Source organism: Tachypleus tridentatus, chromosome 7 (genome assembly GCF_004210375.1).
Source record: "Tachypleus tridentatus isolate NWPU-2018 chromosome 7, ASM421037v1, whole genome shotgun sequence".
Lineage (NCBI taxonomy): Eukaryota > Metazoa > Arthropoda > Merostomata > Xiphosura > Limulidae > Tachypleus > Tachypleus tridentatus.
In genome coordinates, this window is record NC_134831.1 from 190,480,369 (window position 1) to 190,507,428 (window position 27,060).

Here is a 27,060-nt window from a genome sequence, read left to right on the forward strand (position 1 = left end):
GTCAACATTCAATTCACCACTTAACTGCAATCTCTTCTTCTCATATAACTGATAGTCTATAGACTATTAACACTCAAGCTATAAAAACAAACAATAAAAAGCTAGCCTTTTCTATATGGCACAGTATTTTTTAAACTGTAGCATCCATAATACCATGCAGTTATGTATAGATTTTAAAAAAATATGTTTTATTCGTTTAAATAAAAACAAGTTTGTTCACATAAAATAACTTTATTCTGACAGTGATACATTTAATTTTCAAAAAAGTCTTAAATATATTACATAAATAAATTAATAACCAAGTACAATACATCCATCACATGACTATGAGTTTATCAATTCAGTATTTACAAAATTCTCGTACATTTAGCCAGAAAATTGAATTTATACGTTTTCTCAATACTTATTTTTCTTTATTTCAAACCATAAAATAGTTACTTCTTACATAAGGCTAGCTGCCAAGGAGATGAAACAAGTTAATTTTTACAGAATATTTCTTTCTGCTATCATATACAGAACTTTAATGTAAATTTGACATTTGGTTCATAAAGAAGTTCATGTCGTATAAGTTCTTTGGTCAGTAATAATTAAGAGAAGTGAAATCAAAGGTTAAATTTCATTTTGTAATACCAATCCTTTAATTACCAAATGTTTTCTCATGACAACCAGGGGTGTAAAATTATCTTTATTTGCTCCTAGAACTGCTATATAAAATAATGAATTTTCAAACACACAACTTAACCAACTGAAAATTTAAACAACAACCACAGGGAATTATGACAATAATTTGTTGCTTATTCAAGCATCTCACAGAGGAGTAAGTTACAAAAAACATCAACTTTAGTGATGTATTGGATATAAAAAACACAGCCAAAAACAGCTTAATAATCTTGCATGTTTTTTTAGAGGGTAGGTAGAGGTTGTAGGTGAGGTTATCATCAGCTAATCACTTTTTGGGTTTTGTACACATGGAAAAAATAAAAATATTAGAACTAGTACTGATAAAAAATAACTTGAACTGCACTTGCATGAAATAATTGCACTATTAAGAGGAAAGCCACCACATATACAATCAGCCAGTCTTTGCCCTTAGACTTGGAGCACTAACTTGCATGTTAAAAGTAGGTTTTCATAATGTAGACTTTAAACAATAATAATAATAGACATAGTTTTAATTATTATAAAATAAATCTAATGAATCATACAACCTCAGTACTCTAAAAATGGAAGTTAAAGACCATAGTATGTCTTGAAATTTCTCACTACAGTATTTCTATTTCAGTAAAATTTTGTCAAAACTAAAAACTTAGTACTGTGAAAAACTAAAATTCTATTTGTTTATTTTGTCCTAAGAAAAAGTACATATATTTTTATACCAGCATGACAAAATACAGTACTTGAATGTACAACAATAGAAAATATCTCAGCTTTTTAAAATAGTTTTCTTTACCATATGATAATAAGACTTGGTCATACTGATGTTGATGTTATAACCCATTACATTAAGATGGTAGAAACTGAGCTACAAGCATGATATGCTAACATTTAGTAGTTTATGTTTTGACATCATTTAAAATCAATCAATTTATAAAAGTAATAATTAAAATATGTTGTAAAATTATTTAAAGATTAGACATATATTAAAACTGGATCTCTTGTACATGACAAAAAAGACAATATAAATAGAAAGGTAAGAAAATAACTTTCAAAACAAAAATCTAAGCCAAAAGTAAAACTACTGTACTGCAAACACTGTACAAAAATATATTTTAAAAATGGCATGAACTTACTCAACTGCTTAAGTTAAATAACATAATAAAAAGATACTGTGGTCAAAAAACTGCAGCTAGATGTAAAATTTAATGAAGAACATTCTATAAAGTAGACATTACTTAGGATGAGCAGTTTTTATATGGTATGCCAGAAGAGAGAGAAACAAACATACACATAATGGAGGTAATTAGTGATGGGTGGGAGTGAGAGCTTCCAACAGTTCTTAATTTCTATTGGATCTCCCTAAATCTAAATGTGAAACCTACTTGGGATGTTTTCTAAATTTGAAGGCAGAAAGACTATCATTAATTTTAACACTGCCTCATTGCTATTTGGTAATGGATAAAGTTTTCAGTATGTTACTCCTCCTAGCCCCATTTAAACAGTTTACAAGTTATAGACACTGGTTTCCAACTAATATCTCAGAAGCTCAAGTAACAATACATGTATAGACTATATTAGTATGAAAGATTTCATATGGTATTCCATAAGCTAAAGCAACAAAAATTTTCATGCTGTTATATAAACCCAGAAGATGAAATAACATCTTCAAGCCGTATCAACATAATGTAATCCAATAACAACAGATTTAATTTGTCTGAACATTGATAAGGTTTCTTCTTCAAAGATTATGGATTGAGACAATGACCAAAACCAAAAAGTCCATCTGAATTAACATCGTCACAATTAAACTTTTGCAAAGTGCTTATTCACCAAAACAATCAGAATAAGGACAATAAAATTCAGTTCAAAATAATACTATAATTCAAAATAAATTTATATGTAAGACAAAATTAGAATGGTAAATGATGTCGTACTACTGCACAGCATGCTAAATAGTTTCAACTGGACTGCTCCCACCTTCTGTTTAGTTTCTAGGTGTTTAGAGTTTATGCTGATTTTTCAGAAACACAGATTATGAAATGTTATTTCCAAAACTTGACAGAAGTCATTAGCAGATCCACATGAAACTATTCTATAGCACAAAATGAAAATAAGATTGAGATTACATTTGGGACAATATAATATTAAATTGGAATAGCATATCACTCAATAAACTTGCATTTAGAAACATCACTTTATAAAATTAAGACATGATAACAAAGAGTAATAATTAACTACTTTGTTATTTATGAGGAAAGTCAAAACATATACTATCACAATCATGTGATATTTTAAGTTATACATAACCACAACACTAGACTATCAGCACAATTTTATAATACTTTACCTGATTATCAGAATATGTGATAACCTATTACAGAGTCAAAGCTTCACTGTGATAATACAATATAGATAAAAGTAAAACTAGGACAGGAAATTACTTTGTCATCAGCACAGCTAACTAAAATGATAAATAAATTATACAGTTATCTGCAAAATGTGATAACACATTGTTTAGTATCCTTTAAGAGTGGATAGGAAGTTGTTGAAGTTAGTGGTAAGACATGTAAAAACACTAAATGAACATCATTTGATCATGAAAATATGTTACACCATTATCAATCAGCTTTTAATATTAAACCAGGAATGATGTTTACAATAAAAGTTTAATTGACTGACGACCAACATTAAATGACCTAATTTTGGTAGCTTTCATGTTGAAAAGGTTAAACTCATTCTAAACTTTGAGGGTCATATGAATGTTATATATATGAAAAAAACATTTCATAGCTCTGCCACTATTTAACTCTGTTTTGTAAAGAATAATTTAATTTCCAGCACAAAATCTCTATTGATTCTCTAATACTGAATTAACCTTATATACCAGGTTCATTTAAGATTGTTTCATGTCATTGTATTAAATGGCCAGTTTTGACAGTGGGTTCAGCAAGTGGAGAAATTATCACTTTTTCTTATGTATATAATCTTTATATTAAGATATTTAAAGTTATATTTAGTTTAATTAATACATTTTATTGTATTTATAAATAATTTCATGTATATCGTTTTTTTATTTTCACTATTAGGAAGTATCATACAATGATGAAACTCTTGCTTATATGATATGTTTTTATTAAACAATGTGAAACTCCCCAACTTTGTGAAATTTTTATCTTGAGTGTATGTAGATTTGCAATAGGGGTCATAATTTTCCTGTTTCGCTTCTATTTCCTGATGAGGATAACTTTATTCTTCTTCATTCAAATGTATAGAAAAAATTGGTCAGCTGAAATTTCTGCATGTAGTGGAGCAAAACGAAAGTGAAGAGGTCACATGCAGACTGGACATTTACAGAGTATTTGGCATGTTTTTTTTTTTGAACAAGGGAAAAAACATTCAGTAGAGATTACTATACAAGGCTGTAAATTGCTCATTAGCCACTACGTGCTGTCACCCATAACAACACCTGGTACTCCAAGTGAGCATTTGCACCATGGGTAATTGGCTAGTTATTTTAATTTATCAGTTTGAAAGTACAACTAATTTTATGTTTGCTGAGCACATTGGTGATTTGGCTAGTTAAACATTGTATACAAGGTAATATTTATATACTACCTATTTTTTTAAGTAAACACTATTTAATATAGTATACTGCTTTATAATATTTGAGTTTTGCTCTTTTTTTATTATACATCCAGTGACATAAATATTAAAACCTCTATCATTACCAAGCAATCCATTTTATATAATTCAGTTTGTTTTTAAGTTATCTGTACAAAGAGAACAAACTTCAAAAGATGTACCTATATAAGTATGAAACAAATACTGTTTGAAAAATATTACTCATGTAACAAAAATATAATTTCTCCTCTTGATGAGCACACTGTCAAAGTAAGTCATGTGATACAACAGCATGTAACAACTTTAAATGAACTTAACACTTAAAAGTGAATTGAATAATAAAGTTAATAAAGATGTTGCATTTTAAACTAATTCTTTACTAAAAAGAGATGGGTTACTTGGTGTTAGTGTGCACCTTTCAAAAGAAATATTGATTTCTTATGTATAACACTCATACTACTTTTATATTTATGAGTTAAACCTTTTCCCTATACAGCTATTCACTTGTTATATGCTTTACTCAAGAGCATAGCAGCATTAAGCAACTGAAAAATTTTGTCTTTTAATATTGGCTACAAGCCAAATATAGTTTTATTGTATCTTTTAAATGCTGTTCCTGGTTTTAATTTCAAACATTTTGCATAAGTTGTCTTGGTTATATTTTCAAACCCCATAATCACTCGCAGAATGTACTAAAATATTATATAATCAAGAACAGGTTGTGAATACATATCAAAGGTTATAGTTAACTGAAATAATAAGATCACAGATAGGATAATTTGAAAGTTACCATATTCATCAACATCTTGTATTAATGTACTCATATACATAACTCACTAGGCATATCAATTTTCTATCTCCCTTTAAGTCTTTGAAGAATATCATACATAAAATAATTCTTAATAGATAATGTACCACCAAACATATGTAGTCTTTATAGCAGTTAAACACTTATCCCTTTCAAAAACAATACAAGAGAAAAAATGTAATGCTATCTTGTATTCAAACACTATTTAATGCAACACGTTTTAAGTGTAATGCTTTAAGTACAACAGGTTGACTGCACATTATACAAAGCAGATTCAAAACAAAGCAACATTTTCTGTAGCAAACCATCCTGTTCAAATTTTACTTTCAGCTGTTAGTGAATAAAATATTTTAGTAATTAGAAAATTAGAACAATAATAACTTTAAACTCTTATTTATTTCTCAAAATCTTCTAAATGAAATTAATAAGTTAATGAACACAGAGAGGTGGCAACTTCCCAGTAGAAATTTTCACTGCAGTAACTGATAACCTACAACTTCACTGAACAATAAGAGGTTGTGATTATTTTTCCATCTTATTTTTAAAACCTTAATTTAATACAAAAAAGTCTGATAATTAGTTTTAAATTGCTTGACACAAATAAAAGCACACCTTATGAAATAAGTATATTTTCAAGCATTTAACAAAGCAAACAGTTTTCATCCACAATACATGTACATGCAGCAATTCTACACTCTACAGACAGTGTGAAAAATGTACATTGCACAATACCAAGCACTAATGAGTAACAACATTTATACAATAGATATACAATTCTTATTTAAATATTTCATTGTTATGGTTATAAGAAAATATTTAAAAATGTGATAGTTCAATGTTTTATATTTTCTGTTCAATTATTCTCTTGCTATATATTAAGAAAATTGAAGATCAAGAATATATTGAAAACACAGCCTGTTTTAGCATGCTTTCTTTGTATGGAAGATAGTTTCAGTCATGTTTTTCAATTTAAAGAGTTATGCTGAATTACAAGATAAGTGTTTTACACCAATGCTATCAAACATATTTTAATGAGTGGTGACATTTGATACTAAAACATTTTAAAGATACACACACACACATATATATATATATATATATATATATGAGAAATTGTTGTTTTTTTTTAAATATAAACATAGTTACCACATAAACAATATAAATTTCTAATTCATTGCAACAAATGGAGTAACCATGAACATGTGGAGCAACATAAAAAAATAAATCTTCTTAATTCACAGTGACAAAAACAATGTTACAAAATAACCAACAAAAACTGCACCAGTGAGCAACTTTGAAAAAACAGTTTTGGCAGCAAAATATATATATGGTAATCAAGAAGGGATCACATTCTAAGCCACAATCACTTACACCATGATAATACAACAACAGAGCACATAATCATGAAATGTCCTAATTGTAAGTAACAGTGGAAGTGATTAAAGAAAACCAGACACAAAACCACTGTTGAAAGAAAGAGAGAGTAATTTGAATTTAGAAAAATATACTAGTAAAGGTTGGTATAACACCTAGAAAGTATGCACATAAGATGTATGAATAATGTATACAAATAAATGGGTACACATTTGTACATTAATGTTTTTTTCTGGATATTACTCATTGATAAGTTAATAAAATGTGATAATATTTTGTACTAAATACGTAATATTCTGAATTCTTCTTTATTTTAAAATGTCTAACTTCCAAGTTCATCATCCAATAATTCATCCAAACTTTATTTTGGCCTTTTAGAATCTTACAGGAAGTATTAAACACACAACAATGTATTTAATTCAGAAACTTTACACAGATAATACATTAATGCAGGGCTTCAAAAATGGTATGCATGCTACACACACACACACATCCAGCTGATATATGAAGATTTCTCTAAAAAACATTATTTCACTAAAGAAGAACACAGTTCAAGTAATCAACAGACATCACCAAACAGTGTTAGCTGCTACAAATTATCCCCACTTTTACAGAAAACATTGTGACTGTTCACAAACCATTGTTCCATGGTAAAAAGAATATTTTTAAGCTTCATCTAGTATATGTGCATTTAAATACTAAATAATAACATTAATAATTGATTCATCATTTTTGTTGGTACTAGTGGTCTCTAGTAAAAAATACTATTGGGTTGAGGAATAATTCGTGAGCGTTTTTTCAAGTTAAAAAAATATATTCATAAATGAAATGCTTTCGCAAAATATTTCATGTCATTTGGTAGATAATTTTTTGCTCTAATAGATGGTGTGTTTGATTTTCATATGTCTTTAATTTTTGCTTTCATTTTCAGCTCATTAAATGGAATGTCAAGTGGACAAAATCGAGCATTTTCGACACCATCTGCTTTTCACATTTAATTTCTTGCAATTTCGTTTAAAACAATGCATACTATATACCTAGGTATTACATGAAATAAAGTATCATAATAAATGTTTTGGGTGTAATGTGTTCATGCATTGAAGTATTGTATAGTCTTGCATGTAATGCTTGAATGACATTATTTAAAAACGCTCACGAATTATTCCTCAACCTAATATTTTAAACATGAAAAACCTCAGCTTCCAAGACTTAAGTATCTGTAAGTGGTGTGGTGAACAGAGATATTTACAAAATACTTTACTCCATTTAATAATTTGTGTGATGATTATATGATACATATTTCAGACATTAAGTTGAAATACAGGTTGTCTTATTTGATATGAAACAAAGTGTCTCCCACTTCCCAGAAATTAAAAGTAAGGAACAAATCCATAGGTTAAGCAGAGCTGGAAATTCATTCTATAAAACTAGTAAATTTCTGGTCAGTTTTGCTAGTAAAGGGAACCATTTCAATAAGAAGGTTCACATATTCTTTCCATTAAACATGAATATTCTGAAGAAACCTTTTATACTGTAAGGTACTGACTACAGAAAGTTATTATTATGTTTAATAACATTGTTTATCTTGCCAGTTTGCATATGTTCTGAATAGCATATCAAGATTAAGTACAGGGAAACAGGGATGGTAACTGTAGATTCAACACATATGATTGGTTGACAGCCAATCAGCATGTCAGCCAGCTTGCTACATTCACATCTCCTTGTCTCCACAGTGCAGGTTCGACAACAATTTACTTAAAAATACTGCATCCAAGGGAGTTCCATTTAAGTAATAATAAAACAGAAAGTACATAACTTGCAGAATTTTTACATACTCTTCTTACTTTGACAATGATTAACATAAATGTTACTATAGGCTTATTGGATTCTAATGCTTTGCTCTCGTTTGATATTTCAACCATAAAATTCAATAATATGATACTTTTATATCACAAAGTACAATCAGTGTGAGATATCATAGACAGCTGATTCAGGTGGTCTAGTCTTAGATAAACCAATTTCATCAAAATTCAGAATACTTTTATTTATGTAAAATAATTAAAATAAAAACAATGTTTCATGTAATTAAAATGAGTTTTGATATTCAAAACTATAAAAAAAAATGACACAGAAATGTTATACATATAAACAGGATATGTACATGTTTATTAATATTTAATACATGAAACATTTCTGATATAGTTAAGTTTAGAGAAGAATAATGCTATTGATAGTAGCAGTCCTGAATTTGCTGGTGTCTTGAATATTTTGATTATTATGCATGCACCTACATATTCCTTTTCAAATAGTTTTATTTGTTCATTGCACTGCTATTGCAACCCTTCATTCATTTTAGTTCCAGCATGTATAAAGTTAAAAGTCTTCTACAATTTATTTACTAAATTGGTTCTTGCACTTTATATTTTATACCAGTCACTATGATAAGAAACAGTACTGTATTTGAAGTCACACTGACAAAGACAAGTTATTCAAGCAACAAAGAATAAAGTGAAGAGGAAGGGTGGGAAGTGTGAACAGAGGGAAGTACCTATTGGAAATACTTTCTCATTAAAAAAAAAACTATAACTTGTGATATGGCACTCTTATTTCACTCACATGATTAGCTTGAATCCCACACTGGGCAAATCTCCCAAAAGCATTTGAAGAACACCCCTTGATTGAAAGAAACAGATCAGAAGATCTAAGAAGGGACACTGCATCACATCTAAGCCAGATATCTCTTCACTATGAAAATTGATAAGGTCAGGAGGATGGTGCAACAAAGAGACATAAAAGAAGTAGAATCACTCAGTCACACAGGAGTTCGAAGGAAGCCCAAGGCTTGTACTCAACCTCCATGACTGTGAACAAGCCTGAAATGGCCCAGGGTGTCAACAAACTCATAATGAGGAAAAACCCAGGACAGAAATGAAAACATGCCATAAAAACCTTCTGTGACCAATTATACAGAAGGGCAATTGAGAGTGCAAAATGGACAACTCAGAAACCTGTGTGAGGAATTGTGTGATTGGTTCACATGATCTCAAAAACCTCACTCACTGGGTACTGACATCCACACGAGGGTAGGAGGAGGGTACCCAAATGGAGGATGAACTGCATTTGAATACTTCAACTCAAGAAAATCCCTGATCTGGAAGATCTTGTAACTCCTTCTAAACTGGGAGAACACTATTACTTTACTCTGAACGGAATGGTTATGGTCTTTGTGGTACCCATCCAGCAGGTTGCCTTCATGGCCAACCACCACAGTAGCTCAGAACTGAAGCCAGTAAGAACTCCAGTATTTTGCTGGAAAACACTTTAGGGAATTGGGAAGGACTGTAACATCTGAGACAGTGCAATGAGTGATCACATAACCCTATTTTAAAAACAGAGCATACTGATTTATTCAGTCAAGGTGGGGCAAAGGTGGGCAGCAATCCCCTTTTGTTTTACCCATGCCATCCATGGGTGGTGCAGTTCAGGATGGGCAAATTATGATGTAAGCATCATGAGAAATTTACACTTGAGTGATCTTGTAAAATACTTCATCTCAAGAGTGAGCATACACAGACATGAAGATATAAGAATTAACATGGCTTATATGTGAATTTGATGAACGAATGTCAGCAAATGGTTAAAGTTATATAAGTGGAATCCATTCAGAGTATAGACAGAATACTTAGTCAGGACCCACTTTTCATAGAGCAATATCCAAAGTGAAGCTAAAGTAGGTGGCCTCAAAAAGAAAAGGAAGCAGTTGTAAAGACCTCATGTCACAGTCATGCCAACATCAGAAGAAGAGCAACAGGTGGCAGGCAATATGCTGAGGAAGCAGAAACAGCAATGTGGTGTAGGTAGTAGGAGATGAACATGTGCAAATCCATCCATGTGTCCTATAATAGAATTTTCTCCAATGGCTGGCAAAGATAAGAGACAAAGGAGAAGGGAATGTGATGTAGTTGATATGAGGAAACGTGAAAGTGATCATAGCAAGAAGCAAACAAGAAGGAATAAGCCACCTAGATCAAATTTTTAACCAAAGTGGTTAAGCTAACTGGGATAAGATTATGGGAAGAAGAAGGTTGCAAGAGTAGAAACAAGTGTGAATGAGGACCCTGGAAGGAAACAGAGGAAACAGGATGGCACAGACATGACAAAAAGAGTCCATCTGGTTCAGAAGAAATTGAGGATAGATAGATTGGAGAAAAGAGACCTGAACTTTACAAGCCACTGAGGTTGTAGGGAGGAAAACATGATCGAGAAAGAGTTAAGGGAGAAAAAGCAGTAAAAGTACCTGTTAATGTTGAAGGCAAAATTGTTCGATCAATAACAACTGAAGGCTGGAAGCAGGAAGAAATATGCCGTCAAAGAGATATAAAACAGAACACACAAATAGAGGTAAACATGGAGGTAAGGTGAGGGAGCAGAAAGGGCCAAAATAACGTCCCAGAGCAGGAGTGACAGACGCTTCAGAGGCTAATGGAACCAGAAAGAATGGATCAATATGGAGAAGACAGGGAAAGCAAGGACTACATGGAAATAGGGAAAATGGAAGGTGTGGGACAATGCCCCCAAACACCCAAAACTAATTACCCCAAAGAATGTCTCTCAAAAAGCCATAAGAAACACTAGGAGCAGTAAACTATTGGGTGAGAAGCCTGGAAACCCCCTGTCAATGCCTAGGAGCAAGAAATGACCAATTTGCATAGACAGATATCCAACGAAAGGCAGACAGAATAGGCTAAATATTAAGCTACTCTGTGAGAGGAACTAGACAATCTAGCTAAAGACCTAAAAAGAGCTAGGTGGGATATAGCACCAGTGACTGAGTTGATGTAACAGGTTGGGACAGAAAGGAAGAGGAAGAAAAGGAGCCATCTGCAGCTGGAAGAACCGAGGAAACCAAGGTTTGAGGGGATAGGAATTAGCAACCAAAATGGCCATGCATGAAGTAGCACAGAAAAAAAAAGGCCACTCGAAAAAGAAAATGAATGGGAGGGTAAAACAAAGCAAGAGATAAGACCAATAATGGCAAAAGGTATCAACAGCCAAAACTGGAGGACATGGAACCATGCATAAAAACCAAGGTAACAGAGATTGAAGGTAATGGCAAAGGCATTAGTAAAAAGCAGATGCAGACAGAGCCACTAAAAAATGGCAGGATGCAAGGACAACACCTGACATAAATAAGATCCAGATGGAAAAGTCTATGGACCAAGAGAGGGAAAGCACCTGTTTGATGACATGCCATCAAAATAATCTGATGTGTGAGGGTCAAGGGAAGAAGATATCTAGTGCAACAACACAGGGAATTGGACCTTTTGGACCACAGGTGATTGACAGAAGCCACTTGGTAGAAATGCTAGAATGGATCATAACCTGTTGGTGACTGGAAAGAGAAAACAAATGATCTAAAGCACACTGAACAGCCAGGAGTTTAGGATCATTTACGTGAAGAGAAATCTCCTCCATAAACCAATGATCAGAAACCCCTTGGCAATTAACTCATGCACCCCACAAACAGAAATAACTCAGGCCACAGAGGAGAAAGTGGGACTCCTGCTAACATATAAGCCTCATCTAACACCAACAAAGATTGACAAGCACGGGTGAGGAAGGATGAATAGAATAATCCAAGGGATTTTATGCAATGTTCCACCTGTCATGAAGAGCTCACTGAAGCAAATGCATATGAACCCTGCAAAGAGGTATGAAAGGTATCAGAAGCAACCACCAACCCAAGGTAAAGCCTAACAGAGATGGGTGTTGAAGAAATCACACAGATGTACAAAGTATTGTGGAAGATGAAGGAAGGACCTTGCCAAAATGATCAAACATCCCACATGTACAGTTCTGTGAAACAGCTGACAAGTAGGACTGGCTAGCTTCTGTTCTAGAAGACAAGAAGAAGCCAGTTGTCCATGTACAAGTGGAAGCTTAGAGAGGAAGAAGAAGGCTAATACTGGAAACTGGAGTAAAGGTAGAATGAACAAGAAATATTTGGGATCTGTACCTCTAAATAAGTAAAGTGAATCCACAACTGATGGTAAAGAATGTGGTAGCCTAAATAAAAAGTTGTAAGGGCAGATTGACCTGAGGCCCATGGGAAGCAGGATATCAATGCTATCACCAAACTAGATGGCAAAAGCATATTATAAACCCAAACAAAATGAAATGAAGAAACTAAAAACAATAGCAAGAAATAAAACAACACATACACTGAGAAAACCAATGACGGTTGAACAGGGGGCCTGTAAAAGGTTTGAAAAGTACAAGATTAAGGACTTGAACAGGAGACAATATCCATTCCACATACTGCTTTATCTCCCTGTGAACAAAAGTTGTAAAATCCAATGACTGGTCACCCATGCATGCAGTCAAAAGTGCATGAACAGATGAATGATATGTACCTAAAGTGGTAACAGAGACTTTGTAATTCATGAGTGATATGAAACCAGGGAAAAAGATACAGCAAAAACAGGTAAATCAAATGCTTTCAAAGAAAAATGAAATGAAAGGCAGTTGAACAAATTTAATTTGGGCTAAGCTAAAGAATGTTAAACCACTTTTGGGATAATAACTGTTCTAAAGAAAGATGACTGCACTCAGACACTGCCAAAAGAGAAGTGACAGAAAGAGTCACGAGACAGTAGTGCTCTCTTATTGGTGGAGAGGTGATGCATAGTAATTTACACTAGAAACGTGTTTTCCAACACAGGTAGGGTGAAAGGCTTGTGGCATGTGTTTAAAAAAGTTCACAAGAGAGGATAGCACAAAACAATAAAAGCTAATCTTGTGAGTGGAGGGAGACTACCATATCATAAACATCAGTGTGTTTTCTTTTAGAGAAAATTAATATTTGTGTTTCTGCTTTCTTCTACACTGATGCATAGGTTTTACTGTATGTATTAATTTTCAATATTATGTATTTCCATAACTGTAGTAAGATGATTTAAAGCTTTGGTATTTCTAGACACTGAACAAATAACTAAATATAAAGTTATTTTATTATATCTCATCAATCAAAATATCACTATTGGATGTTTTATTTTTCTGTGCTTCATAAATATTTTGTCAAAAATTATAATGTCTTGAGGATAGTTTAAGTTATTTATTTATATTTCAAAGTATGCTACACACAGTTAAGTATTTTCAGTTAGTGAAATCATAAATTTCCACTAAAAAGGTAAAAGTTACATATTAATATGCTTGTGTAGATAGCAAGTTTATACTATATGGATTATTTAAAAACGTCCTGACAAACTTAATTAGATACCATTTGCATCTGGTTAAGCATGTGTTAAAAAGGAGGAGCTGTACAAAGCTGGAATAATATGTGACAAAGTATCATCCTTTCCTATAGACAATATCAACAATAAATATAATTTGAAACAGAAAAATTTTACTTCATAATAAAAAGAAATTGACAGAAGTTAATAAAAAGTTCAATGGACAAGTAAGGAATTATTATTCAACATCAAAAATAATCTCCAAAGTATTAATAAAATTAAAATAATTCAATATTGCAGAACATTAGAGATTTTTCCCAGACTTATAGTTGTTAAAGATTTCAAATGAAAAAGAATAAATTGGTGGATTAAGGAAATTTCATATCAGACAAATATCCATCAGAAGCTTTATCAACAACATTTACATGCAACAGCAGATGAATCATACATGTACTACAGAGACAAATCTAAAACACAACCACTTGCTGTTGTCTTAGTAAAGGACAATTAAAAATTCAATTCAACAAGAGTATTGTAAAGAGTTAACAGTACCAAACAAGGTCAGACTTGCTGGTGAAATTTACAAAAAGAGTGAAGGCCCAATTTGAAAAGATATACCATTTTTAGTTTCATGTCTCACACACTCAAAAAACAGTGCAAGCACCATAATTAAGCCTAAATTGACAAAACATACTATTCTAAGTTTTGTTTATCCCTCACGGTTTCATAAGATTGAGAGGAAATAAGAACACCATGGTGCAGCTCACACCAATACAAGTAAAATTCTTATGGTTCTGCACAACTGAAAAACAATATAAGCATCACATGATAATATATAACACCCTTATGGTTTTATTTTGCTAAAAACAGTATAAGTAATATAAACTAGCTAGCACCAACATGATATAACATTCTGAAATTATTAAATCATCAAGGCTCCAAACAATAGGAAGGAAATGTACTGTAGTATTAGCAAGTCTTCTGATATAGCTCCAAAGAACTTCTATCAATTTTGTCTTCTAAAACAAATTTTGGAAAAAAATACCATTTCCAGTATTAATGAAAAGGCAACATCTAAATTTATGTTCTCTATTAGGTCTTACTGTACACTAAAGGAAATATAGTAAGGAAAATACATGATTATGACACTAAACATGGTTTTGTATAATATTTTCTATTGCTTTGTTACAAATTTTATGGCTCTGCTCACCCCCAAATAAATTTATTTGATTATCAGAACTTAATACATCTTCACAAATCCTCATGTAAAAAATTTAATACAAAAACCACCAATAATAATTATATTTACAATCATATTTCATCCAACAAATAAAACTACACTCATGCCTTGTTTGTGATAGTAGACATTTCAAAACAAAATCTCCAGTATATCCATGTTAAAGTTAAATTAAAACTCACCAAAGAAAAAAGGGATATAACTTAGACATTACAGAAACTAAGATTACTCTATTACCGCAATAGATGAGATTTAGGCCCACTTGTGGGGAAAAAACTACTTTTCATAAGCTCTTTCTTATTGTTTTAGATAGAAACATTTTCAAAGTTCAAATAAATGCATGAAAATAATCCTAGATGACAGCTTGAAAAGAAGTTTAAAAACTGAGTCAATTTATACATTTTACATTGGCTAGGAAGTCCATTTTATTCCCAAATCAAAACATTAATGAGGTTTCTACACAAATGAAACGTTTATAAGCATGACAAAATAATCACTTTACAACCTGAATTATTCATAACACATGAACAAATTCACTGCTGATAAAACTAAAAGACTGTTTAATACCAAGTTTTATCTCCTCATGTTTATAAGCACAGGTTTTAAATAACTTTAAGAAAACATTTTACTCCCTTAAGTAAAAAAAAAGTGTTATTGAACCTCTAGAAATTTATAGTTTAAATATCTTGTTCATCCAGTATTTCCTTATTTGGTACTAAATGAAAAAAATTCCAGAAAACTGTTAAATAATTATTGCAACTGGTCAAGACTTCTGAAACCATATATTTATACAAATTTCAAAATTCTTCTTACCTCAGTTCTAATTCTTTGAAATTTTGTTCTTAGATACATAGTCACTCGATTCCTTGATATTCTTGTGTAGTAAATGTGATAGCAAATGTGCTATGATTTGTGCAGATACATGGCACACTTTTAATACTAACCACACTCAATAAAATTATTATTATTATTTTTTTACAAAAACTCGATTAAAGACATATGTAACACTACAAAGAAATTTACCACAAAGTCACATTACTATACAGAGCTCTGTTTAATTATCAGACAAACTTGGCTACCAGCTTCACTTGGCCCTTTGTCTAAGCTTTGCATGCTAGGCATTGAAGATGTTTCTAGCATGGAAGTTAAGTCTTCGTCAGCTTTGCTATGGAATCGAGACTGTGGCGTGACAACAGCTATTGGGATGTTGCTACGATCTAGAATTTAAAAAAATTATATTAGCTGGTCTACACAACCATTTTTATATTCATCTAAAACCTCTAGCAGGGTTCTATTGAATGTTACAATTTTCCTACACTTAAAATATTTCCAATAGATACCTCTCACACAATAGCTTTTCTCAATTATTATTGTCCTCTAAATGTGCAGTTTTTGCTTGTCACCATCCCTTCATGTGTTTTGACATGGTACCACTGTGTAGTAGTACAAAAACAGCATGCATGCAACAACCCTCCACCAATGAGAGTGTAACACACCTTCCTAGCACAGCTGACTTCTTCTATACAATAGAACTCAATCTTCACTTCAAGAGAAGGTATCAAAAGTGGGCAGGATGGGTGGGAAGTTTGAAAAGAGGTTATCTATTACAAATATATTTTTATTGTAGGAAAATTATGACTTTTAATACACACCTTACTTGCTCTCACATGATAGCTAGAATCCCATGTTTACCTGGCACAGGTACCAATTCAAAATTACCTAGAAGAGCATCCTTTAGAAGGTGTCTGACAAGAACCCACCTCAATGAAGAGGAAATTTACATGTGGGAAACTTCACTGCATCTAAACAAGATATATTCCTCACCCTAGATAAATGATTGTGTCAACAAAAGAGTGGAAAGGAGATATATGTAACAATCCTATGGACAGACCAGTGGTGTTGCATGGCTACAATACATCAAATCTTACATTACACATCAAATACCAGCCAGCTGGGAAACTAACACCTGGGCAATGGCAAAAAAGTGGAATATAATATGAAGGGTCAACTCCTGTCCAAAACCATGAGACATTGTAAATGCATTGTCCAGTAGAAGGAGAATTACAACTAAACTAAAACTACTTCTTGCTCTTACAGCTGTGGGTATATTATCATGTGACAGTCAATCCCATTATTCACTGGTAAAAAAGTAGTTCAAGAATTCATGTAGCTTATCCTTCTATCTGGTAACCCTCCTTCTTATCATCACCTGAAAGATGATGAAATGAATGAATGAAGCAAAAGGAAGAGAACTCGAAAGAAAAAGACATGACAGAAATGAAAAAACTAACAAAAGTGGACTAGATTACCCTATAGCCAGCAATGTTTATTACAGAAAGACCACTCTTGAATAGCCAAGTGAAAAAACCAGATTAGGGTCTGTGGGATGGAAAGAAACCTCAATGGAGAACTAAAATCCACACCATTACTACAAAGAAATAGATAAGGAAGAAATATGGACTGAATGATAAATACAGAACACTACATTTGTGAGAAGATCAGTCCTCCTGACAAGTGACCAGACAAAAGCTACATGTGAAGTTGGAGTGTGGGAATCAACAGGTAAAATATGGATGTGCAAGACTGATGGAGGAAAGATGGAGAGAGAGGAAGAGGTAAAGGCTGTAAAAACTGTAGAAGCTGAAGTAATAAGAACTAGGGGAGAGCAGGCTGAAAAGAGCCACAAGAACAATTCAACACAGAGTAGTTCGTGTTACTGAAAAACTCTGGGAAGGAGACAGGTGAAAGGTTAGGCATAAATGTACATCTTTTCAATTTTGATTGATATACATGGGTCAAAAGTGCATCCCAATCCAAAAAATCCTACAACAAAGAAGCCAGGTGTGAAGGAAAAGAGCCAATAAAGACAAGCACATTAACATGAAAAAGGGAGCCATCAGGGATAGCCTCAGACAAAAGGTGAATGGAAGAGACATAACACCATGTCTCACAAATTAACTAATGTACCAGGGCTCAAACTCCAAGCATGGATTAAAAATTTAGCTACTGAGTGCAAAGGAAAGGATTCACAGAGCAATGATAAGCCAATATATGAGCTGCAGAAGTATGTGAGAGACAAGGTACACTGATCCCTGAACATCACTGATTGACATAGACCCTGATGTCAGGAGTAGGAGGAAAAACAAAATAATTTGAAGAAGACAAGTCATGGAATAGGGAAAGTGAGGGATTATAAGACAGGGAGCAAAGACAAAACAATTTTTTCATCTAGAGAAGTAGATGAATGTTAAGGTGTCTATGCAGGTGTTAGTGTAGACTGCACATCAAAGGAAGGAAAAGGAAAGAAACTGTCCAAATCTTTGTCATCCTGCCCAGCCTCCTCTAGGCAGAGGAGAACTCACTGAGATTCAGTAGGGCCCTCAGACCCCCTGAAATATTCCAACTCTATGTGGTTGAGGGCCAAAAGCTCCTCAGCCAATAAATTTGATCCAGAATCTACAGTAACAGGTGTTTGGTTAGTGGCATGGATACCAGTCATAGTTGTAGTAACCAGGAACTGCAAAATTCATCACAAACAAAAAACAAGTGGGTTACACACTACATGGGAACCTCTTAATGATATACAAAGGTTTGGGAAAAACAAGAAATTGCAAAAGAAATTCAGTTTGCAATGAATTGCAAAAATAAAGTTCCAATTTCTTTCAAAAAATCTGCAAAAATGAGATTCAAAGAGCAGCAAGCAATACAACCAAACACTAGTGTGCCAAATCAGAAAGAGGGAGTGAGCTGTATTAGAAGGGTGTGTTGCACTCATAACAGTGGAAGGTTCTTACATCCTTATTGGTATACTACAGTGCAGCAGCACCATGTCAAAACAAGTGAAAGTGGGTAGAAGTATCAAGGCTACTGGCAAGCAAAAATTGCACATATAGAGGGCAGTAATAATCAAGAAAAGCTATTACGTGAGAGAGATAAGGTATTGTATAGAAAAATACTACTTAGCTACTAAATCAAATAAAAAGCTTAGTTTATTTTACTTTTTAAATTTTCATCTACCACACAAAACTTACTGGAAAATTATGTTTAGTTCAAACACAATCTTTTGTTTGTCTTACAGGTACAAAGATGGTACAAAATAATATAATAGCGATTAACATACTAATTATTTTGATATGGAAAAATGTTAACATACAAAGTTTTTTAGAACTAGAGAAAGTTTTATTTTTTCAGTCAAACTTTAAGTACATTCTATACCATGCAGTAACAGCTCCTTACTAAAAACTTCTTGACTACAGTCTATGCACCACATTTTTTCAAAATAATTCTTATAGATATGCACTACTATAAGCAAACACTTCACGTAATAGGACTGGCAACAACAAGCAAGTGTTGAAGCAAATTACTTCATTTTCATTCAAGTATATTCTTATAGGTCTAATTTTCTACTGAGTAATAATTATCATTAGTGATGTATGATGAAATGACACAATAATGTTGTACTGAAACTTACAAATATAATTTTATACTACAAACACTTTTACTGATATCAAATATAAATCATTTATCAACATTTTTAATTTTTCAAAATATCTACTAAATTAATGTTTTTCTAAACTGTTACCATTTCTACCAAATAATAACTTGTAAGTGGTATTAGTGGTTGATTTAAAACAATTTACAGAAAGTTTGATACTACCATGAAAAATCTGATTAATTTAAGAAATGAGTTCCATGTAAAAGTAATATGCAGTGTTGTCATCACTGCAACCTTTTAATCTTACTAAATGTCTTCCTTCAACTTTCATAAAAATATTGGTACTACCATATACCCTTCCCTGTTGATCAGGAGAGGACCATTAGATAAATACTAATAAAGTAGATTACACTGCTACATAAACAGATGGGTTAAAGGTCTTAACTTTATGAACCAAATTTTCTTAGTCAAGTTTACTCTAAGTTATTTTAGATGATGATTTAATTCTTGTTTACAATTTAGTAAATAGTTCAGATCATATCTGGAATACAGGGTATCTTTTAGAACGTTTTCTTGCATGCTTTGGATAATACCTGTAAACTGGTTTAACTTTTTATATTACTTAAATTTTACAAAGTTAGAAACTAACTGTTCAAAGCAACATTGTTTAAGGTATAAAATACCATTTTTACTTTGAAAAGTTTCATATTTATGTTATGAAGTTTGGTACATTTGTAATAAAATTTATTTTACTACCCATTCAAGCTACCTCCAAAATTTAATTTCAAATTTATAGATGTGCTGTCAACAATCATGTGACTTAAGGTACTGAATGTTCTCAACACAAAAAATGGACCAAACTTACCTCAATTCTTCCTTGTGTTCTATTGTACATGCCTCACAAGAGGTACATAAGCTCTACTTTCCAATACAACTTCATAACTTTGCTTAAAATGAATTATCAAGTCAGCATTTCTTATACCAAATGTTTGTTCCAATATTAGAAATTCTACATTTTCTTTGGAGGGTTATACACAATGCAATATACCTATGAACTGCAACATTTTCAACTAGTTCTAATTCCAGAGAGGCTCCTGTCATGTGAATTATTTTTTCTTGTTTTCCCAAACTTATTATAAATATTTAATTCTTTTCTTTTATCCTGAGGTTGTTAGTCATGTTAGATGATTCAGTTCTTAAATCTATGTACTCTCTTCCTTTCCCTAACTTTTAGGTTAATGCTGATGCTTCTAGAAATCAGCAAAATATTAATAGCCTTTCAGCAAAGTTAACCTCCTCTAATAATCTTGATTTACAAGTTTTTTGTCACCAGAAAGATTACTGTGAGGGAGGCGGAGTTAGGAGCTGATTAGGGTTTTGGTATTTTTATCCACTTCTGAAAATATTTACTTTCCAGCTTCCCTTTTCTACTTTATAATTGAAATTCACCTTCTTCTACATGTTCTTTTTCCACCAAACCACATATTCCATACACTCAATAACTTCATTCTGTAATGAACAGTCCAAAAGATCATTTTTTCATCAGAAAGACCCTTGGCTTTAAAAACCTTCAGTATTACAGACTTTTGGCCTGGTCTTAATGGTTTTGGAACTACCGAGTCATCAGATAGCTGTTTCATCAAAAAAGACCCTTAACTTTAGAGATCTTCAGCCTGGTCTTATTGTCTTTTTCTTATAAACCATCTGCTTATAAATTATGGAACACAAAGTATCATATGTCCCTCAGAAAGGTGCAGTCAAAGCCACTTTGCCTGCTTCCCCATGTTTTTATGATTCTGAATGAACCAGGAGATTGGAGACCTGTCTCAACTAATCACCACCTGAATATACCTCACTTTACAGTAAAAAACACCAGAATGTTATGGAAGTTTCTCTGCCATGCTTACTGAATGATGAACACATGTATACAGGATTGTTATCTTTATATTCCTATTCATCCATCATTTTGAATTGGGCTGTAGCTTAGTATTTCACTATCCTTCTCTTTAAAAATTTTGTTTCTTTCCTTAGGTATCATTTCATAATCACTGCTTTTTAGCTTATTTCACAGCTACTTACAGAATTGCCTTATCTGCCACCTTAAGTTGCCAGGGAAGACATCAGTGTCTTCTGTTTGAATTGTTTAAAGGCAGTTTGCAAACCTTTAATCTTCAACAATTTCAAGCACTTATACACTATCCTAAATTGGACTTCAGTTTAATTTGGTATTAAGGGGTTTCTACCATTTCTGAACCTTTAATTGTTTTATTGCTTATATCAGATAGAAAATATTGTGATCGTCAGGTTTTTATAAGAATATGATTCTTTACAGTAGATATCTGTGACTTGTTGGCAATAAGTTTCAACAATAAATGGACAGCACACCATCTACTTGTTTTAAAATAATATATTCAAAATAAGTTAAAAGTATGTACAAAAGTTTATTACACTATTGGTCATCATAGTTGTATACAGGGCTTAAAGTAACTATCCCTTTTTCATCAAAACACACACAGGCAGGTTCATTTACTTTAGAACACCCTTCGACAAGATAAATTGTTCTCCTCTGTCTCCATTATTACAATACGAACTATGAAAATCACCTTACAAGTCACCTGTTATGGCTAAAATGACACACAGTTTAACTTCACTTTTACTTTCCACTAACTTATTTGCAATAACTTCCTTATCTATATACATATAATGCATGACTAATGTCTCGAATTTTCTAAAAACTAAAAGATGTTTATGATGTAACAATACTCACTTAAAGTAACTTGACAAATTCAGAAGGTTTGAGTAATATGAAATCATTCAACAACTGAACTATTCAACAAATTAATCATAAACTTATGAAAAGAATCTGAAATCAATTATTGCTTCTAAAAATAGTAAATTTAACAATGACACTTTATAACTATATAATCATAACTCTATTATTAAATTTAAATGAAACAAACATGTATATCTAACACTAAATCCTCTTCAAGATTAATATTTACAATATCTTTTTTACAATATATACAAAGACCATTTTCAGTTCATAACAAAGTCTCCTTATACAGACTGCAACAAGCTTTGCAGTTCCCCTGTTGATCTCTCATACTAGGGCATCTGATATGATTTCATCTTGACAGGATACCTTGATCTGATGTTGCACAAGCTGTCTTGCTTGGTCTATCTGTGAAGATATCTACATACTGGAATAGTAGCTCTTTCATAGATTTGCCAGTGAATTCTTTACTGATACTGATATTTTTGCATCTCTCACCACCACTCAGTGGTCCTAGGTTTAGTAGGTTTTCATCTTTTATGACAAAGTCAATGTTGTCTGGTTCTCCATCTATGACAGCCGTATAGCTGCCCACGTTAGGTCTTGTTCCCTTTCAACAGGCTGGCATGGTAGATTTTGGTATGCTCATCCACTTTCACTTTATAGTCCATTCTGTTGATCATTTTCTGCATGTTTTTAGATGTATACAACTGTTTCATTTCAATTAATATGATAGTTATGATTTGCATAGTTATAAAGTGTAAGTTATTTTTAACATTTTAAGAAACAATAATTTATCACAGGTTTGATTACATAACTGTTTATGAATATTTGAGTAGTTCAATTATTGTGAACTGATGTCATGTTATTTGGGCCTTCAGAATATTTTTTGTGGCTTTAAGGGAGTATTGTTATATCATAACATCTCATAGTTTGTAGAAAGTTATTGGCTACATCTGGCCAATATATATATATATATACATAAGCAACCAAGTTAGTGCAAATAAGTTAATGAATGTAAAAGTGAAGTTAAAAAGTAAAAGTGTCTATTTAGCCATAATGGGTGATTTCTGAAGTGAGTTTCAGAGCTTGTATTGTACTAACAGAGATAGAGGAAAAAAAATCTGTCATGTCAAAGGGTTTTCTAAAGGCCTATACAGATTTTAAGGAAAAGGAGACAATTACTTAAAGCTCAGGATACAAATATAGTAACCAACAGTTGTTGTGGTGATTTCTAAGTGAGTATCACAGTCTTGTATTGTTATAACAGAGTATAAGATAATTTGTCTAGTGAAAGAGTGTTTTAAGGTAACAGAACCTCTTTTTGTGGACTATGATGAAATAGAGAAAATTACTTAAAGCTTTGGATACAATTGTGATAACTATAACAAATCTTTGTATGTACATTTGACTAGTTTTAAATATATCATTTTAAAACGTGAATTATGTGCTGTGCATTTATTACTGACATTCATTGTCACATACACCTTCTGTAAAGAACTGCAACCCTATAAAAACCTTACAGCTATATCTGTTTGTGACCATTACATATTTTCACTTCTTGAAAGTTTATATACCTGTATTAAGATTAAGCTTTCTTACTTAAAACTTGGGTTACAAGAAAAGACAGCCAGTGTTTTTCACTATTATGTTATCTGACATGACTGATCCTGATATTTCTTTGAAAGAACATACTTTTTACATCCTGCCATTGTTATCTTAAATTCATTGAGAGGTAGAGTCTTTAACTAACAATGATTCACATTCCTAAGATATTGTTCCAGCAAAGTAAACAAACTGGCTTGTGCAATTGATCCATCTTGTTTACCATGATTTTGACAACCATCTTAAAAGTCAGGTCCAAATGCTGCTTCCTCCACATATCACTCCTTGGGGACTCCTAAGAAAACATGCTAACTTTGGAGACATTCAAGTCAAGCAGTTTGAAAGTTTTAAGTGGACATACATACACAGACTTTTGTCTGCATGTCAGTGAGGCCAAATATTTTCTTAATATTTTATTTTACACAATACTGTTGTTTCCCCATCTTCAGGATCAATTTGCCTTTGGTTGTGATTTTTCAACTCAGACAAAATTCCTATCAGATGGCTCCTCCTTTGTTACTGCTTGGAGTTCACATTTGTATTGAAGCATGGTAACCCAAGTATGATCATATTACATTATACCCCTTTTCACAATTATAGGTGCATTTCAGACTGAGGAATCATTTAAATAAATAACTAAATTAAAAATCACAATCCCTCCTTTACAATATGTATTTAAATGGATTCATCTAGTTAGGGGCTCACCATATTATTCATAGCCCTGGAACTGTTCTGGACAATATACCATTAAGGTTAATGTTGCCTCAGTTAGTAACTCTCTCAACTTGATGTGTATGTAAAAAAATTAAAATTTCAGAAACAAAAAGTATATTCCACATATCACATTATTTCTGCTAAAGTTGGGAACATATTACAGTTTTTCTTAAACTTACTTTGTGTTCCTATTGCATTGTTCTAGAACTGTAGAGCACATCCTTTTATATTCTTCCTGGGTGTCCACTGAATAAGCAAGTTTCATTATTCGATTGAGTTTTTCAGATGAGAACATAGAGAAATTTAGCCCAAAAAACATGTAAATCATTAATTATCTATCACTGATCCCCTTATCTGAGAACCTTCCACTAATGGTAAAGGAAAATGCACTATGTTCTGAGCCTGCATACCTGTTACACCACTTTACCACCTGTGACTACATGAGACAACATGACCCTATAGGTACTTGCATACTGTACTTACCACCTTTTTATATCATTTATTGGTTGTCTACAGTAAGTTGCTATCCTTTCAAGAAGAAATGTTTTGATCTTTTGACTTTTACCTTGCTTCTTGATTCTGCCACAGCTCTGCTTGATCAATGTTTTGTTTCTTGCAATCTAGGTTGTTACTGTCCTACCTCAAAATCCAGATTTTAGGAAACCAGGTGCCCTGGCTCACTCCTCCATCACAATATAGATATTCTGGTTTTTAAATTTTAAAGATAAGTTTATCTAATTTTGAACTTTTTCCCAATCACCTTCTCTAATTGCAAATTGAAACTTTTCATTATGATTGCAACTAAAAATATTTGGGTTATAAAAGGAAAGCAGAGGTGAAGAGATCTCCTAATGCATGCATAGTGAGGAACATGAAAGATGTGACAATGGAGAACTACAAATATTAAAGTGGATACATGTTCTATATTGTATCAGACATTCAAAATCTAAAATTACATAACTGTAAACAGCATGACAGTAAACTAAACAAGATATTTAGTATTCAAATGTTGCATGATATGGAACACCTACAATACCCAATTAAAAGTTTTTCCTTATCTAGATAACACACTTAAAAAAATCAAACATATTTCAACTTTGTCCAAATGCAAAATAACATATATATATTTTATTATATATTTTTAAAAAAATTAAATGTACATAAATTTTTTAAATGATTAAATATTATACTTATGAATACGGTACATTTCAGAATTTCTTGGAAATTAAAATTAGATATACAGATTTAATTCAATGTTGCAAACAACTCAATAATACCTATTAAATGACAGTGGGATTAACTGTGGGATTATAACAAATAAATGCTTATGATAAAACCTAAAAGCAAAATGTAGAGTTAATATACAAAGTTAATGGCTTCCAGTTGGTTATCTTGGATTTGTTTGTTTGTTTGTTTTCTTACAGCAAAGCCACAAAGGGCTATCAGCTCAGCCCACCGAGGGGAATCGAACCACTGATTTTAGCATTGTAAATCCGGAGACATACCGCTGTACTAGCGGGGGGCATTATCTTGGATACACGTTTTGAACCTTGTATCTCCTACGAAGTACTGTATTTAATCTACGATTTTATAACAACAGTTAAGTTTTATGATATAGATGCATAATTTAGAATACACAGAGCCAATAATCTTTAGTTAGTTACCCAAGATTTTTGTATTTTTAACATATTTCCTATAAAATACTATAAAGCTTATCAAATTTATTTTGTTAAAATAAACTTTGTTGTGTTTGTTATACTGTTCTCAGTATATAAATCTACCAAAAACACATTCAAAAAGTTTTCACAATGCAGTTCCACACTAAAAAAAAAAATCATAAAAGCAAAAGGTACAAACATGATACTGTTGCCTTATGGTAGTAATTTATTACTATTAGCTATTTTTACATACAAACTTCAAATGCAGATAAGTCAATGGTTAGTAATTTAAAAAAAAAAAATATTGAAAATATTCTGGGTTTTACACCTTTAGGCATGTAACTTCTCATTTTTGTGGAAGTTAACATTTTCCCAAATTGTAAATATATTTCTGACAGATACTTATTTCCTTTCACAAAAAGGAAATAAGCAAAAGAAAACTGTAATGCCCTCTATTGGTACAAATTTTTGTTCACCACTACCTTGTTACTCCCACTCATTACCACATACTAATATGCAAATGATATGTCAACAGGAGTATGAAACTACCCCTATTGTAACTTACACTCTTTCTAATTGTGCACATTAATCACTAATAAATTAGAAATCTCACTGATTAGGCAGATTTTTCACTTGAGGTTTAATGAAGCTATTAACATGTTTTTACTTTCTTGAATTTCTACTTCAGTTCATTTTTCATCTTATGTTTCTGTTCTGTGTTTTGGAAAATTACAATTTATTTAATCATCTCTCCTCTTTCAGTTTTGCACTCATACTTTGGGGTGTTCTTGATGATGACTGCTCTTATTGAGCAGCAGACATGATTAACATCTGCATGAATAGAAAGGGTGCTAGTTATGATAAGGATATTGTTGCACTCCTATTGGTGGACAGTAATCACATGATCATTTGAATTTTGGTATATAGTAATAAGTGGGAACAACAA

At 32.1% G+C, this 27,060-nt stretch overlaps 1 protein-coding gene across 9 annotated transcripts in view; it reads right to left on the reverse strand.

Annotated features, from left to right (window-relative positions):
* Positions 1–211: 211 nt before the first annotated feature.
* The window catches only part of LOC143257540 (palmitoyltransferase ZDHHC14-like), an 84,332-nt gene continuing 57,483 nt past the window's right edge, over positions 212–27,060 (reverse strand). For 3 of the 9 annotated variants that reach the window (XM_076516360.1, XM_076516354.1, XM_076516353.1), the window contains exon 10: positions 212–16,146. In XM_076516360.1, coding sequence (XP_076372475.1) covers positions 15,968–16,146 — 179 coding nt within the window. In that variant the 3' untranslated portion in view covers positions 212–15,967. Of the gene's footprint in view, positions 16,147–22,271; positions 22,810–24,635; positions 24,703–25,663; positions 26,037–27,060 lie in introns of those variants that run through there. The other 6 variants (XR_013031916.1, XM_076516356.1, XM_076516355.1 and 3 more) reach the window with 6 other exon arrangements.